Here is a 15,011-nt window from a genome sequence, read left to right as displayed (position 1 = left end):
GCCACCTCTTCTTAATCTCTTCTGCCTCTGTTAGGTCCCTGCCATTTTGGTCCTTTATCATGCCCATTTTTGCATTAAACGTTCCCTTCATCTCTCCAATTTTCTTGAAAAGATCTCTGGTCCTCCCTATTCTATTGTTTTCTTCTATTTCTTTGCACTGTTCATTTAAGAAGGCATTCTTATCTCTTCTAGCTATTCTCTGGAATTCTGCATTCAATTGGGCATATCTATGTTTTTCTCCCTTGCCTTTTGCTTCCCTCCTTTCCTCAGCTATTTGCAAAGCTTCCTCAGACAGCCATTTTGCTTTCTTGCATTTCTTTTTCTTTGGGATGGTTTTGGTTGCTACCTGTTGTACAATGTCGCGAACCTCTGTCCATAGTTCTTCAGGCACTCTGTCTATCAGATCTAATTCCTTAAATCTATTTGTCACCTCTACTGTATATTCAACAGGGATATGATTTAATTCATACCTGAGTGGCCTAGTGCTTTTCCCTACTTTCTTCAGTTTAAGCTTAAACTTTGCAAGGAGAAGCTCATGATCTGAGCCACAGTCAGCTCCTGGTCTTGTTTTTACTGACTGTATAGAGCTTCTCCATCTTTGGCTGCAGAGCATATAGTCAATCTGATTTCTGTGTTGACCGTCTGGTGATGTCCATGTGTAGAGCCGTCTCTTGGGTTGTTGGAAAAGAGTGTTTGCTATGACCATCGTATTCTCTTGACAAAATTCTATCAGCCTGTGCCCTGCTTCATTTTGTACTCCAAGGCCAAACTTGCCTGTTATTCCAGTTATCTTTTGGCTTCCTACTTTAGCATTCCAATCCCCCATGATGATAAGGACATCATTTTTTGGTGTCAGTTCTATAAGGTGCTGTAGGGCTTCATAGAACTGGTCAATTTCATCCTCTTCAGCACTGGTGGTTGGGGCATAGACTTGGACTACTGTGATATTGAATGGTTTGCCTTGGATTCGAACTGAGATCATTCTGTCATTTTGAGGATTGTATCCCAGTATTGCTTTTCCTACTCTTTTATTGACTATCAAGGCTACTCCATTTCTTCTGAGGGATTCTTGCCCGCAGTAGTATACCTGATGGTCATCTGAATTAAATTCACCCATTCCTGTCCATTTTAGTTCGCTGATACCTAAGATGTCGATGTTCAGTCTTGTCATCTCTTGTTTGACCACGTCCAGCTTTCCTTGATTCATGGATCTTACATTCCAGGTTCCTATGGAGAAAAAATCTTTACAGCATCGGACTTTCCTTTCACCACCAGACACATCCACAGCTGAGCGTCCTTTCGGCTTTGGCCCAGTCGCTTCATTCTTTCTGGCGCTACTAGTACTAGCCCTCTGCTCTTCCCCAGTAGCATATTGGACGCCTTCCGACCTGAGGGGCTCATCTTCCAGCGTCATATCGTTTTGCCTTTTGGTACTGTCCATAGGGTTTTCATGGCAAAGATACTGGAGTGGGTTGCCATTTCCTTCTCCAGTGGATCACGTTTTGTCAGAACTCTCGGCTATGACCTGTCCGTCTTGGGTGGCCCTGCACGGCATAGCTCATAGCTTCATTGAATTACGCAAGCCCCTTCGCTACGACAAGGCAGTAATCCATGAAGGGGGTGATTACCCATATACAGAAATAATTAATTTATGAGTTTCTCTAACAGGTAAATTATTTTACATCTACTTCAGCATTTTTTTAAAAAAATAAGAAATTTTATTGTGCTTACCTTAGCACAATTGAATATCCTTGTCCGGTTGTGAGTTTCTCTATTATAGTACCGTACACTTCCATTCTTTAGTACACCACGTATTGTAACTGACATAATAAAGCTAATTTTCATATCCAAATTGTTATCTGAAACATTAAATCAAACACCTGTGACTGAACTTATTTTGAACCATGGACAACCTCTCCCTTTCAGTTGCATGGGGAGATGCTCGAAAAGAACTAGGAGAGGCCATGACAAAAACTATTTTTTTTTGTTTTAATTAAATATAGGTAATAAGATGACTTCCAAGTATATAATACTTTCTCCCTTCTCCTACGTTAAAAGATTCAATTCATTAACAACTTTAAGAGTTCCTAAGAAAACCACTTCCTAGGGTTTTAGAGCTGCACGTCACCCAGGGCCTCAGACTGTGTTCCCCTCCTATAGGAGGAATCGTGCAACATAAGAGAGAAAAATAAATCAGGAAGGATGAAAACACATCAAGAAATATCAACAGCAGAATCAATCCAATCAGCCACAGGCTACTGAAACTAGTTCATGTTGAAATATGCTTCCAAATAGGCACCATATTTTTTTAGGCACTAGCAACCCTCTTCTATGACTTACGATAGCTTTCTTCAAATAGATGTCTTCCAGGCATGTTGGATGACACCTGTAATATTCAACCAGCACTAGGAGAACAATTGGCTCGGTTAAGCTGATATTTGTGTGATATTTCTGGAAGCAAGGTTCAGCCTGTTCACATATTTCAGATCAACAAATGTGCTCGTTAATTCCAGCTCTTTTATTACTGGATCTTTTACATTTCAGACATCTGGAAATGTATCTTACATACATGAAATGTGTCACATAACTTGTTATCTGGAGAAATTTACTTTGCTTATTTTTTTAAAGAAGGAAAAAAAAACTTAACTAGATAAGGCAGATCAGAAACCTAATCTGTTGTCGCAAAAGTGATGCATGAAAAAAGAACTTACGGTAATAAGGCAGCAATAAGTCAACATCTTTTCATCTCAAATGGCTATTATTCATTTTCTAATTTATATACCTATTCTCCTAATCTTTTTATGAAGGGCTTTTGAATATATATTTTTAATGTTGCTTCTTTGTATGAAGCAGTCTAAGAACGGGTGACTTCCTTTAGCAATACACCCAGTTTTGTTTATAGGAGCTTAATCCATTGGCTCTTTAGCACTAAATTAATCTTCAGGTAACTACGGTACTTACTATTGATTTATTTACCCTCTATACTTTTTAAAAGAATATACAATGATGTGAAAATTTGTTATTTTAGCCTTTTAAAAAAACATTTGTGAGATGAACAGGTATATAAATTTGATAAATTAATAACTAATATATATATAATGATACACACTCTAGCATGTGTATGGTACATACAGCAAATGCTGGCAGTTACATGTACCTGATGTAGCAAAAGAAAATAACGTTTTGCAATATAGTCCATCTTCAGGGGAATTTTCCTCAAAGGAAAAATATATTTTCTTAGTTAACCCAAACTGCAGAAGCAATATAAGCCATCTTTTCCTGGCAAACTGATTTCAGTAAGAAGATTTTTCTGATATATGTTCCACAGCTACAAAAAGTCTTGGTACATACATTGCCTAGTCCAGGGGTAGGTAACCTTGGCTCTTTTATGACTCGTGGACTTCAACTCCCAGAATTCCTGAGCCTGCATAGCATAGCCAGCTCAGGAATTCTGGGAGTTGAAGTCCACGAGTCATAAAAGCGCCAAGGTTGCCTACCCCTGGACTAGTCATATCTTGACATCAGTAATGGGTAATGTGCCGCAATCTGTTTCTTGCTAACACCCCATTTTTATTGGCTTCTTGATATATACAGTGGGGGAGGCAGGATTATCAAGCACCTAAGACACTGTGAAACAAAACCAATGTGTCAGATATGACTCTGTTTTCTCCATGCTAAACCAAAATGGGACACAAACACTCTATACCAGGCATGTGCAATCCATGGTTCATGGGCCACATGCAGCCCCAGACAGTTAATAATGCAACCCTACAAAATAGTAAACTTTTAAATTGTTATGTGATTTATGTACATTAACTGTATTATATATATTATATGTGGCCCAAGACAATTTTTCTTCATCCAATGCAGCCAATGGACACAAATCTTAAAGTTGTCAAGGTTGCAGACCCCTGCTATATAGCATGGGTGTCCAACCTTTTGGCTTGCTGGGGCTGCATTGAATGAAGAGGAATTGTCTTGGACCACATATAAAATATATAATACAGTTAATGTACTTAAAGTTGTCAAGGTTGCAGATCCCTGCTATATATACCATTCATAGGTATATATGTAAGTAAGATAATGCAGCAAAACAGCAATACACAACTAAACTAAAAAAATATCCTTACCAGAACGTTGGTCCAAGTGCACTGTACAGGTAAGCCAGAGTTGTTGATTATAAGTAGATACTGGTGGCGAACTTAAAGGAAATGACTTTGTCTAGAACAAAATGGAAGCCAAAGGTGCAATCATGTGAAATCTTCCCATTAAAAAATCATTCTAGTGGAAGCATAAGCTAGTTTGCTTTTTAGCCGTATCTGTTAAGTACTAATAGTACAAATGTTACCCGATCCAAGTTCATGGAAATGTTTTCAGAAATATAGGAGCATGTATTAAAAATACACCTCTGACAATTAATAGCATTATCCAAATGTAATTCATTAAAAGAAAATATGTTATTTGTGCACTTCCTCGACCAGAGTGGCTGGGTGATTAAGACGCTGAGTTGGACGTTAGCAAGCCCATGTTCAAGACCCGAGTGGAGCCGTGGTACAGGGTTGAGCTCCCATCCTTCGCTCCAGCTCCTGCCAGGGACATGAAAGAAGCCCCCTCTACTGGGCATCTCCCAGACAATGGTGGTGTCACCGGCTAATCCTTTCAACCTGGAAGCCCTTTGGTGCTTCTGACACAAGTGCTATGCTATGCAATTGATAACCCTGTCAGTTTGGAAAAGGTTTCTTTTTTTAAAAAAATAGTTTTATTCATTTATAACATAAAATGTGAAATTACAAAAGCAAATGGTAGGGGACAACAGTAGCAAAAGGGAAAACAAAAAAGGTATGGAGAAAGGGGGGGGCATTGACAAAAGGCATTGACTGCCGACGCTCTCTGTTGCAGTAAAAATCAGACATTAAAATCAAATCTCAACTTTTTACATTTCTATGTAATGAAAGGGTTTCGTTGTTTTGTCCTTAGCCACGAAGCATATTCTGATCCCTAAGAAATCTTAAAAATCTGCATTTCATTAAGAGAAAGGGGCTAACAGTTTACAGATAATCTTTAGCTTACAACCACAATGGAGACCAGCAAGGAAGTTGAGTCAGATCTAATTTTACAATCTCTTTTGCCGTGGTTGTTAAGCAAATCAGTGCAGTTGTTGAGTGAGCCATGCAGACATTAAGTGAATCCAGCTTCCCCCACTGACTTTGCTTGTCAGAAGCCAGCTGAAAAGGTCTCCGATGACAATCACATGATCCCGAGACACTGCAAGTATCATAAATATTGGCTGGTTGCCAAGCAACCGAATTTTGATTACATGACCATGGGGATGTTGTGATCATCCTAAATGCCAGGAATGGTTGTCACTTTTTTCAGTGCTGTTTAGTGACCACTGTTTGAATGGTCACTAAATGAATGGCTGTAAGTGGAGGACTGTATTTGGTATGGAAGCAGAAGGAACAAGGTAACAGCTATTACCTTGAATTATAGTCTGGGAGTCAGTAGGAAGTGCCTTGACCTTTTTGCTACTGAACCACTGAACGGTTGTGCAAGCCGTAGACTCAAGAGAAACCCGAGACCATGGTTAATATTATTCTGAATATAAGAAATTGTTGGAATGATACCTTTTTATCTACAATATTTGTAGAACGGTTAAAAATTGTCTATAAAGTTGGAATACATCAAATCCAAAACCAAGGACAACAAGACTTACCTTTGAACCATTATTCATCGGAGGTATTTCTGATATGCATTCAATGACTCTGGGACCTGAACAATACATAAAGGCACGGAATTTAATCTACGAATGGCTGTGGAACTCTGGGAGTTGAAGTCCACACATCTTAAGGCTGATGATGTGGAGAAACATTGCTTTAAAGCTATCAAATGTTTTGGGGTTTTTTTTAAAAAAAATAAATCCAAAAGCTTTTAAGACAAACACCTCATTCAGATAAGACCATGGAATATATTACCGTATGTTAAAATTGCAGGACAGTTGAATCCACTTCCCATGAAAGCAAAAAAAGAAGAAGAAGAAGAAGAAGAAGAAGAAGAAGAAGAAGAAGAAGAAGAAGAAGAAGAAGAAGAAGAAGAAGAAGAAGAAGAAGAAGAAAGATTTTCTAGCTCCTGAAAAACCCGTCTGCCTCACCAAAGGAGAGACTTTTGCACCTCCCTGTAAAAGCAAACAGTGTGCATCAGCCACTTAGGCATGCCAGCAAATCCATCTGCCCCAGCTATTGTGCAAAAGTAAAGCGCCTACATCAGCATCCACTTCCCCAGGATAACAAAGGTCAGGTTCACCCTTCCAACGTGACATCAAATATCATCTATGTAGCCCTGGAGGGCAACTATACTGAAGGAGTTTCACCATCAAACTGCAGAGGAACCCTGCATGCTTTACTTGCGTTTAGAAATTGGGTGTGAACAGGCTACATTTAAATACAGTACTTGCATTTTATTCAGACACCATTTTCTTATTCAATGTCACAAACAACATTTACAGCAGGTGTCCCCAACCCCTGGTCCGTGGGCCAGTACTGAGCCAAGGCATGCCAGCAACTGGTCTGCACAAACAAGCAAAGCCCCATCCGCAGGATACTGGCAGCACACAAAACCACACACTCTCTGGTCCGCGGAAAAACCTCTCTCCACGTAACCTGGTGCCCAAAAGGTTGGGAACTTCTGATTTACAGTATACAATGTACCACCACGACTGCACCAGAATTTCCATTGCTAAGCAAGGCGGTTGTTAAACGAGCCCTGCCCAATTTTACCAGTTTTTGGCCATGGTTACTAAGTGAACTGCTCTAAATAGATGTAAAGCCTGTCGGGTTCATCCTCAGTTTGCTGCTGAAACTCTTTCTGTTAAGTGAATCATGTGGTCATTACGTGAGTCTGGCCTCCCCCATTGATTTGGCTTGTCGGAAGCCAGGTGGGAAGGCTACAAATGAAGATCATGTGATCCTGGGATGCTGCGACTTTTGTAAATACATGTTAGTTGCCAAGTGCCTGAATTTTGATCATGTGATCGTGGGAATGCTTTGACAGTTCTAAGTGTGAGGACAGGGTTGTGAGTCCCTTTTTTTCAGTGCTGTTGTTAACTTCAAACGGTTGCTAAACAAATGGTTGTAACTTGAGGACTATCTGTTCTCAACTACACAAAGGGCATTTGAAACTCCCCACTAAAAAAAAAAAAGCAAACCACAACTTGTGGTGATGACTGTTCTACACCAAGTTTCTACTTCATTAGAGGCATTCAAGTACAACTAAGAGCAGAATTTCTGTTGTTAAGCAAGGCAGTTGTTAAGCAAATCACTCCTGAATTTAATAATAATAATAATAATAATAATAATAATAATAATAATAATAAATAATAATAATAATAATAATAATAATAATAATAATAATAATAATAATAATAATAATAATAATAATAATAAAGTTGGAAGGGACCTTGGAGGTCATCTAGTCCAACCCCCTGCTCAGGCAGGAAACTCTATACCATTTCAGATAAATGGCTGTCCAGTATCTTCTTAAAAACTTCCAGTGTTGGAGCATTCACAACTTCTGGAGGCAGGTTGTTCCACTTACCGTATTAATTGTTCTAAATTTCTCCTTAGTTCTAGGTTGCTTCTCTCCTTGACTAGTTTCTATCTGTTGCTTCTTGTCCTGCCTTCAGATGCTTTGGAGAATAGCTTGACTCCCTCTTCTTTGTGGCAGTCCCTGAGATATTGGAACACTGCTATCATGTCTGCTCTTGTCCTTCTCTTCATTAAACTAGACATACCCAATTCCAGCAACCATTCCTTATATGTTTTAGCCTCCAGTCCCCTGATCATCTTTGTTATTCTTCTCTGTACTCTTTCTAGAGTCTCAACATCTTTTTTACATTGTGGTGACCAAAACTGGATACAGTATCTGGCACAGTTAATTACACCATTGTAGTTATGAAGTAAATCATGTTGACATTAAGCAACTCCAGCTTCCCCCATTGACTTGGCTTTCAGAAGACAGCTGACAGGGTTGCAAATGGCAGGACACCAGATGCTGCAACTGTTGTAAATACATGCTAGTTGCAAGCGCCCAATTTTGGTCACGTGACCGTGGGGTTGCTGCAACTGTCATAAGAATGACAGTCACTTTTTTCAGTAACTTTTGTAACTTTAAACTGTCACTAAATGAATGATTGTACGGAGTGCAAATTCAAAACAGGGGAGCACATTTGCAGTCTTTGTTCTTGAAGGTCATCAACTATCACTCCTCTTAAAACATTAGTATCTTTCAGAACAGGTAGTCCTCGACTTACAACCATTCATTTAGTGACCAAAGTTACAAGGGCACTGAAAAAAGTGACTTATGACTGTTTTTCACTTATGACCATTGCAGCATCCCCCAAGGTCAGGTGATCAGGATTTGGACGCTTGACAATTGGTTCATATTTATGATGGATGAGTGTCCGGGGGTCATGTGATCCCCTTTTGTGACTGTCAAGGTAATGATTTAGAAGCTAACCAGCTGATATAATGTATGATGTAATGTTGGAAATGACTCAGCAGGGTCTATGTCTCTTTAAGAGCAGTCAGGGTCTGTTTCTCTTTAAGAGCTTTATAAAAAAAGGAAGGCTCCGCAGATATATTCTCTCTCTTCTGTATTCCTGCTGTAACTGTGGTGTGTTGGATCCTGCTGTATTAACACGTGTATGTATATTGTTCCTGGTGTACGATATTGTAGATAGTGTAAGACAAACCACCATTTAATATAGACCACTGTTTACTGTGTTTACTCCTGGGTTACCTCAGCGCAATAAGACAGTGCATGCTCTGACAGTGACCCTCTGACAAGCAAAGTTAATGGGAAAAGCCAGATTCTCTTAACAACTGTGTCACTAACCTAAGAACTGCAGTGATTCAAATTAACAACCATGGCAATAAAACTTGTAAAATGGGGAAAAACTCACTTGACAAGTGTCTTGCTTAGCAATTTGAAATTTTGGGCTCAGTTGTGGTCGTTAAGTCAAGGATGATCGGTGATGCCTAATATTCATTTACCATTTTTATATCGAGATACAAACAAGGAATACCTTCGGTGGTTTCACTGTTAGTAAAGTAATCACAAATGCAGCCCAGGAACAGAATAAGAAGCAAGTAAAAAAAATCTAGAAGAAAAGGTGAAAATCTTACCTGCAATGCCTATTAAGACTGTCAAGCCAAAACAAATGAAGAATACTACAAAGACCAAAACAAAATGGCGCTTGGACAGAGTATATAATCGCATTGGAGCCAGTCTGTCAACAAGGAGATAAAAAAATAAGTTACAGGTAAACTTTATGTTATCGGTGGTGGGGGGTGCTTTTTTCTTCCAGACAAACAATTCCAAAATTAAAAGATAGAATTTCTATCTAATATATGTGGTCATTAATTCATATTTTAAAAGATTTTTAGACATCACTTTGGAAGGGTTTGTATTAAACAGTAGCATATTCTTATCAAATATGTAAGTCAACCTTCTTGGAAGTGTATGCATAACTTATTCCTGATTTACATAAAGCAGGCTATGTCTTAATGGTAAGACATAGATAGTGATGATCCATTTTGTGACCTTATCATTGTCCCTGTGCATAATCAGAAAATGATACTCAGATGTTCCTGAAGGAATCAGAAAGCAACATAAAATCACAGAAACACACAAACTTCTGTTTCTGTATTTCCTTTATAATGTGCTGATGTTTACTTGAAGAGAAATTGAGAAGACACCCCCACCCAAGAAATTTTGAAAGATCCTAGATCTCTTCACTTACTATGCCTTCAGATGCCTCAGTAAAAGGCAAAAAGATTCAGCCTTCATTATAATGGCTGGTTCTTGCATGATATTATAATGTAGCCAACATTTAGAACACATTTATATCTAACCTTGCCTATCCCCAACATTAATATGGCTTTGGGACCAAGAAGTGACAATGTTTCATTCTGCATTCCAATACAAAAAAGGAAATCAACACTTTTTAAAAGCATCAACAATTTTAATAAAGACATAAACACAGCTGCTCACAGTGTTTCAGACAGGAAGAGGAGAAATCTTTCCTGGGGCCTTGTTTCTAAAATTAAAATCGACACACCTCATAACTCCCAGTGAAATTACATCTCTTGACTTGGCAGCTCTTATTCCAATTATAAATGCAACAGGTTACAGTTTTACATAGGAAAGCTATTACTTTCTGATTATCTCATCACATCAGTTCAGTCTTATCGTTTAAATCCTATATGGAAGTTGGAAACAAGCCTGCTTTCCATCAGCTAAATCAACTTTGTTTCAACCTGGTGCTCTCCAAAATTGTACTATATAGATGCGTGAACTTCAACTCCCAGAACTCCACAACCCGCATGATGGATTCTGGGAACTGAAGTCCAGACATCTTAAAAGTTGCTGAAGTTGAGAAACACTGCTACAGCATCGATTATGGGAGCCCATCAATCTGGACAGTATCACAAAGAGGGAAGATTGGACCGGAGCTACCAAACTGCTCTTTCCGACCCTTGGTCTGAGCCTAATTTCCTCCTCAACCTCGGAACCGGCCACCAACCCCGGGCCGTATGTTCCAACGTAACCGGATCACATCAGGCTGGGAAAGGCTTTACAACAGGAGTCTTCAAACTTGTCCCTTTTATGACTTGTGGACTTCAACTCCCAGAATTCCTCAGCCAGCGTGCCGGACTGAGGAATTCTGGGAGTTGAAGTCCACAAGTCATAAAAGGGACAAGTTTGAAGACCCCTGCTTTACAAAGTCTGCCTTGAGTTACGCACAGTAGGATGGGAACAAAATTGCTAAGCGAGCGCCGTGCGATCGCCCCTCCTTCCTCCCTCGACTATATCCCCTTGGCGGTCAAGGCACCACGCTTCCCAAGGAAGGCCCCCCCACCCCCACGCTCCCTTTCCAAGAGCAGCCCCTCTCCAACTCACAGCTCCATGTCCAGGCTGCACATGCGCACCAAGGCTCCTTTCACCTTGCCAGCATCTCGCCTTCAGCCGAGGGGCCACTCCGCTGCCACCTGGCCCGGTGGCGGCACCGCCCGCGAGCCGCTCATATCACTTCCGCGTGCGTCACCCGGCGTCCCAGCCCTGCCTCCTGGCCAAGGGAACAGGACGAGGAGAGTCCCGCCCCGCCGATCTTTGGAGGAAGGGAGGGGGAGCAGCCGCGCGCTGCCAGGAGAGATTGCCATGGCTGCCTCCGCCGGGCCCTTTGAAAACCTCTGAGGGACTGGGTCGGAAAGAATTGCCGAACCTCCAAACAAAGCTCAGGAATCCTCGTTTCCGAGGCTCCTCCTGCTTCTTTGCCTTTAAAGCAGGGGTCTTCAAACTTGGCCCTTTTATGACTTGTGGACTTCAACTCCCAGAATTCCTCAGCCAGCTTTGCTGGCTGAGGAATTCTGGGAGTTGAAGTCCACAAGTCATAAAAGGGCCAAGTTTGAAGACCCCTGCTTTAAAATGATAAAATCCGCCTCGAGTTGGTGCAAAATTCTGGCGGCTGACGTTCCTTGAAAAATCACACAAGGTTTCACACGCCACACTAAATTCCAAAACAAATAATCCGGAATAACAGCATTACAGAGTTGCAAGGGACCCTTGGAGGTCTTCTAGTCCAATCGCCCTCTTGCTCAAAGCAAGAGACCCTACACTATTCTGGACAATTGGTTGTCCACTCTTTTCTTTAAAAATCTCCAGTGATGAAGCACCCACAACTTCCGGAGGCAAGTCATCCGTTTCACTGGTTAATTGTTCTCACTGTCAGGAAATTTCTCCTCACCAGGCTCAAACATAACTGATGGACTAATTTCATTGATTATATGCTATTAAGTGGGTGACAGCTCTTAACAACCAGATAGATAGATAGATAGAAGGGAGGGCCTTCTCTGTGGGCGCCCCGGCTTTATGGAACCAACTGCCGTTTGAGCTCCGGATGGCACCGGATCTTCGCTCCTTCCGGCGCGGGTTAAAGACCCATCTATTTGAACAAGCTGGCCTGGCCTGATGGGGGAATGGTAGGGTTTTAATGTTTTTATATTTTGATTGTTTTAATTTGGGCAATAATTTAATCTTTTTTAACTTTTGTATTTTTATTTATATGCCCTGTACACCGCCCTGAGTCCTTCGGGAGAAGGGCGGTATAAAAATTCAATAAAGCATAAACATAAACATTTTGTCCATGACACTCTATACCCAACCCAGTCCTCCAAGCACTTCAAATGGCACACCCATTGCTCCTGAGTCCATCCAACTTGATATAGGTCATCCTTTTTTTTGCCCCTTCCATCTCCCTCATCATTACAATCTACTTTTCAAGAGAGCCCAAAGTGTGACAAACTGAGTGTGGCCATTTGTGCCTCTTTGAATTGATTTGTCCTGAGACCCACTTGCCTGTTTTGACTATTTGTGATATTCTCGGGGGTTTTCCAACATCAAAATTCCAAAGCATTGATGCTTCTTCAAATTCTTCAAATTCAAATTCAGCCTCCAGAGGTGGTGAATGCTCCAACACTGGAGGTTTTTAAGAAGAGACTGGACAGCCATTTGCCTGAAATGGTATAGGGTTTCCTGCCTGAGCAGGGGGTTGGACTAGATGACCTCCAAGGTCCCTTCCAACTACTACTACTACTACTACTACTACTACTACTTATTATTATTATTATTATTATTATTATTATTATTATTATTATTATTATTATTATTATTATTATTATTTATTAATTATTATTCCAACTTTTGCTTCACAGGGGAAGCAGTTCCCTGCCTGACTCTCATCTCTGTAGATAAAGATACATCCGAGCATTCACTGATGTTGTCTCTAATGTGTTGCTGTTTGATTACTTCTATGTTTTGTTTTTATTCCTTTTTGTTAGTCTGTGACTGAAGTAAATATGATACTTATCTCTGAATACCTTTTCCAAGGCCTTCTTGGCTACTCTAAGTGCTAATCATAAAAAAGCAGAAGTTAAGGATCGTGTCAGCATCTTCATTGTCAATTCTAGGACTGTTTTTTTTAATTTTGTCATTAATTTGGCCTTTAATTTCAAGTGTGCACCTTGATTTTTATCAAAAGAGGTTCATTTGCATTTTTTTCAGCTATCAGAGCAGTATCATCACCATATAGTACATGTTACTTAAGTTTCCTCTTCTAAATTTGAAATTGTGCTTTTCCAGTTTTGATTATATGCCGTCACGTCAGTGTCAACTCCTCAAAACAATAGATTTTTTTCATATCATCCACCATGCATTCATCACTTTACCACTGATTTTCCTCTTCTCTTTCTTCCACCTTTTCAACATGACAGCCTTCTCCAGAGAACTAGATCTCAATATTATTCAACATTTTTTTATAACCATATAGTTCCTTAATTCTGAATAGAGTTGGGACTACTGGATGGAACTGGGCATTTTCTGGCTGGATGCCCTTCCTGACACCTTTATTCAGCATATAATGTTGAATAGATAAGGGGATGCATACAGTCTTGTTTTAATCCTATGCCACCTGGAGCCCATCTCTATTGCCATGTTCTGTACATGGCATGGTTTCTGTCCTGTGTTGAAATTAAATATTTTGGGATTCTTATTTTCCTAAGGACTTTCCACAACTTCATATGGTCAACACAATCAAAGGCCTTTCTGTAATCAAGAAAGTCAATATTAATAGCAATACCAATAGCATTTAGGCTGATATACTGCCCCACAGTGTTTTACAGCACTCTCTGAGTGGTTTACCATGTAAGCATTATTTGCATATTTTCCCTAACAACCTGTCCTTTTTCAAGCTCTTGTCACTGCTGCTTTATATGGATATGGCTTAGAGTGATGTATGTATTAGTTGTTGGGTTTTGTAAACTATGATTTCTGTTTATCACACTGTGTGAAACATGTCAGTGGAGGTTATTTAATAAACCATCATTAAGCCAAGGTTTAGTGCACTGCAAACTTGTCCCATGTCTCTAATGTGTGAAAACCTCCCGCATTTTCACTCCTGGTGATTTAATGATAATGTAAATCAACTCTAAAAGAAGGCTAAAGCTACTGTTATTGAGACGGGCTATAAAAACAGACCTTTGTGATCCCGATTGTGTTGTGTCTCCTCTCCTCCTTGTACTTCAATGGATTTTGATAATATTCAGGAGCCTGAACTGCTTCTGAATATCATCAAGTCTTAAAATATATTTCAGGCTCTTTTGCCTAGGACACGGTTCTTGCATATATCCCTCAAAGTCAGCTTCCTTACTCTCTGCAATAGCTGCTTAAAATAATTGATTCAGAGGAAGCCGAAAGAAAGTAAGTAGACTCTTTAGGGACTGGGATATCTTATCAGACTTCTAATCTCAAAAGGTAAGTCGGCCAGTACTGCATACTGTTGCATACTTAGCTGAGAGGAGGCTGAGGTACCACTTCCTTTTTTCATCTCAGGCAAAGTGCATCTACTGTTTTCCCCAAAATAAGACTTGGTCTTATTTTTTTAAAAAAAACATTTGCCTCCAAAAGAGGCATCAGGTCTAATTTCAGGAGGTGTCTTTTTCACAGTTTCACTTCGTGGCGGTGCCAACAGCCCCACTCAGCTGGCCCACTTCTTCTATGGCCAAAGGAAATGCCTCTGCAGCTGAGAATGGAGCTCTGGATTGATGCTCGTGCCCCCCCCCCCAGCCTGCAAAGGCCTCTGCAGCCAAGAACCGAGCTACGGATTGAATCTGTAGTTCAGTTCTGGCCTGCAGAAGTCTTTCCGGACAGCCTCTGACCGCAAAATGCAGGCTGGGAGGCTCCACAGAAGAAGTGGACTAGTGAGGTGAGGCAGGTGTTGATTCATGAGAAGCCTGACTGCAACAGTAAACGGGTGTGGGGTGCATGGGGAAGCTCCACTCTTCCACCCCCATCCTAGCTTGATTTTTAGGTGTGCACCTTGCTCCAAAACTAGGGCTGATTTTTGTGGTAGGGCTTATATTAGATCCACCCCCCAAAATCAAGCTAGAGCTTATTTTGTG

General features: G+C 40.4%; 1 protein-coding gene across 2 annotated transcripts in view; it reads right to left on the bottom strand.

The window, feature by feature from the left end:
• The window catches only part of TMEM181 (transmembrane protein 181), a 36,661-nt gene that overhangs the window by 19,835 nt on the left and 1,815 nt on the right, over positions 1–15,011 (bottom strand). The window contains exons 1-5 of one of the 2 annotated variants that reach the window (XM_083371195.1): positions 10,957–11,103; positions 9,180–9,283; positions 5,714–5,769; positions 4,131–4,221; positions 1,732–1,859 (exon numbers count right to left, since the gene is read on the bottom strand). In XM_083371195.1, the coding sequence (XP_083227321.1) occupies positions 1,732–1,859; positions 4,131–4,221; positions 5,714–5,769; positions 9,180–9,283; positions 10,957–10,979 (402 nt within the window). In that variant the 5' untranslated portion in view covers positions 10,980–11,103. Of the gene's footprint in view, positions 1–1,731; positions 1,860–4,130; positions 4,222–5,713; positions 5,770–9,179; positions 9,284–10,956; positions 11,104–15,011 lie in introns of those variants that run through there. The other variant, XM_083371194.1, reaches the window with a different exon arrangement.

Source organism: Vipera ursinii, assembly GCF_947247035.1.
Source record: "Vipera ursinii genome assembly, chromosome: 1".
Taxonomy (NCBI): domain Eukaryota; kingdom Metazoa; phylum Chordata; class Lepidosauria; order Squamata; family Viperidae; genus Vipera; species Vipera ursinii.
Note: the sequence above shows the minus strand (reverse complement) of the source record. Positions and strands in the feature narration are given on the sequence as shown.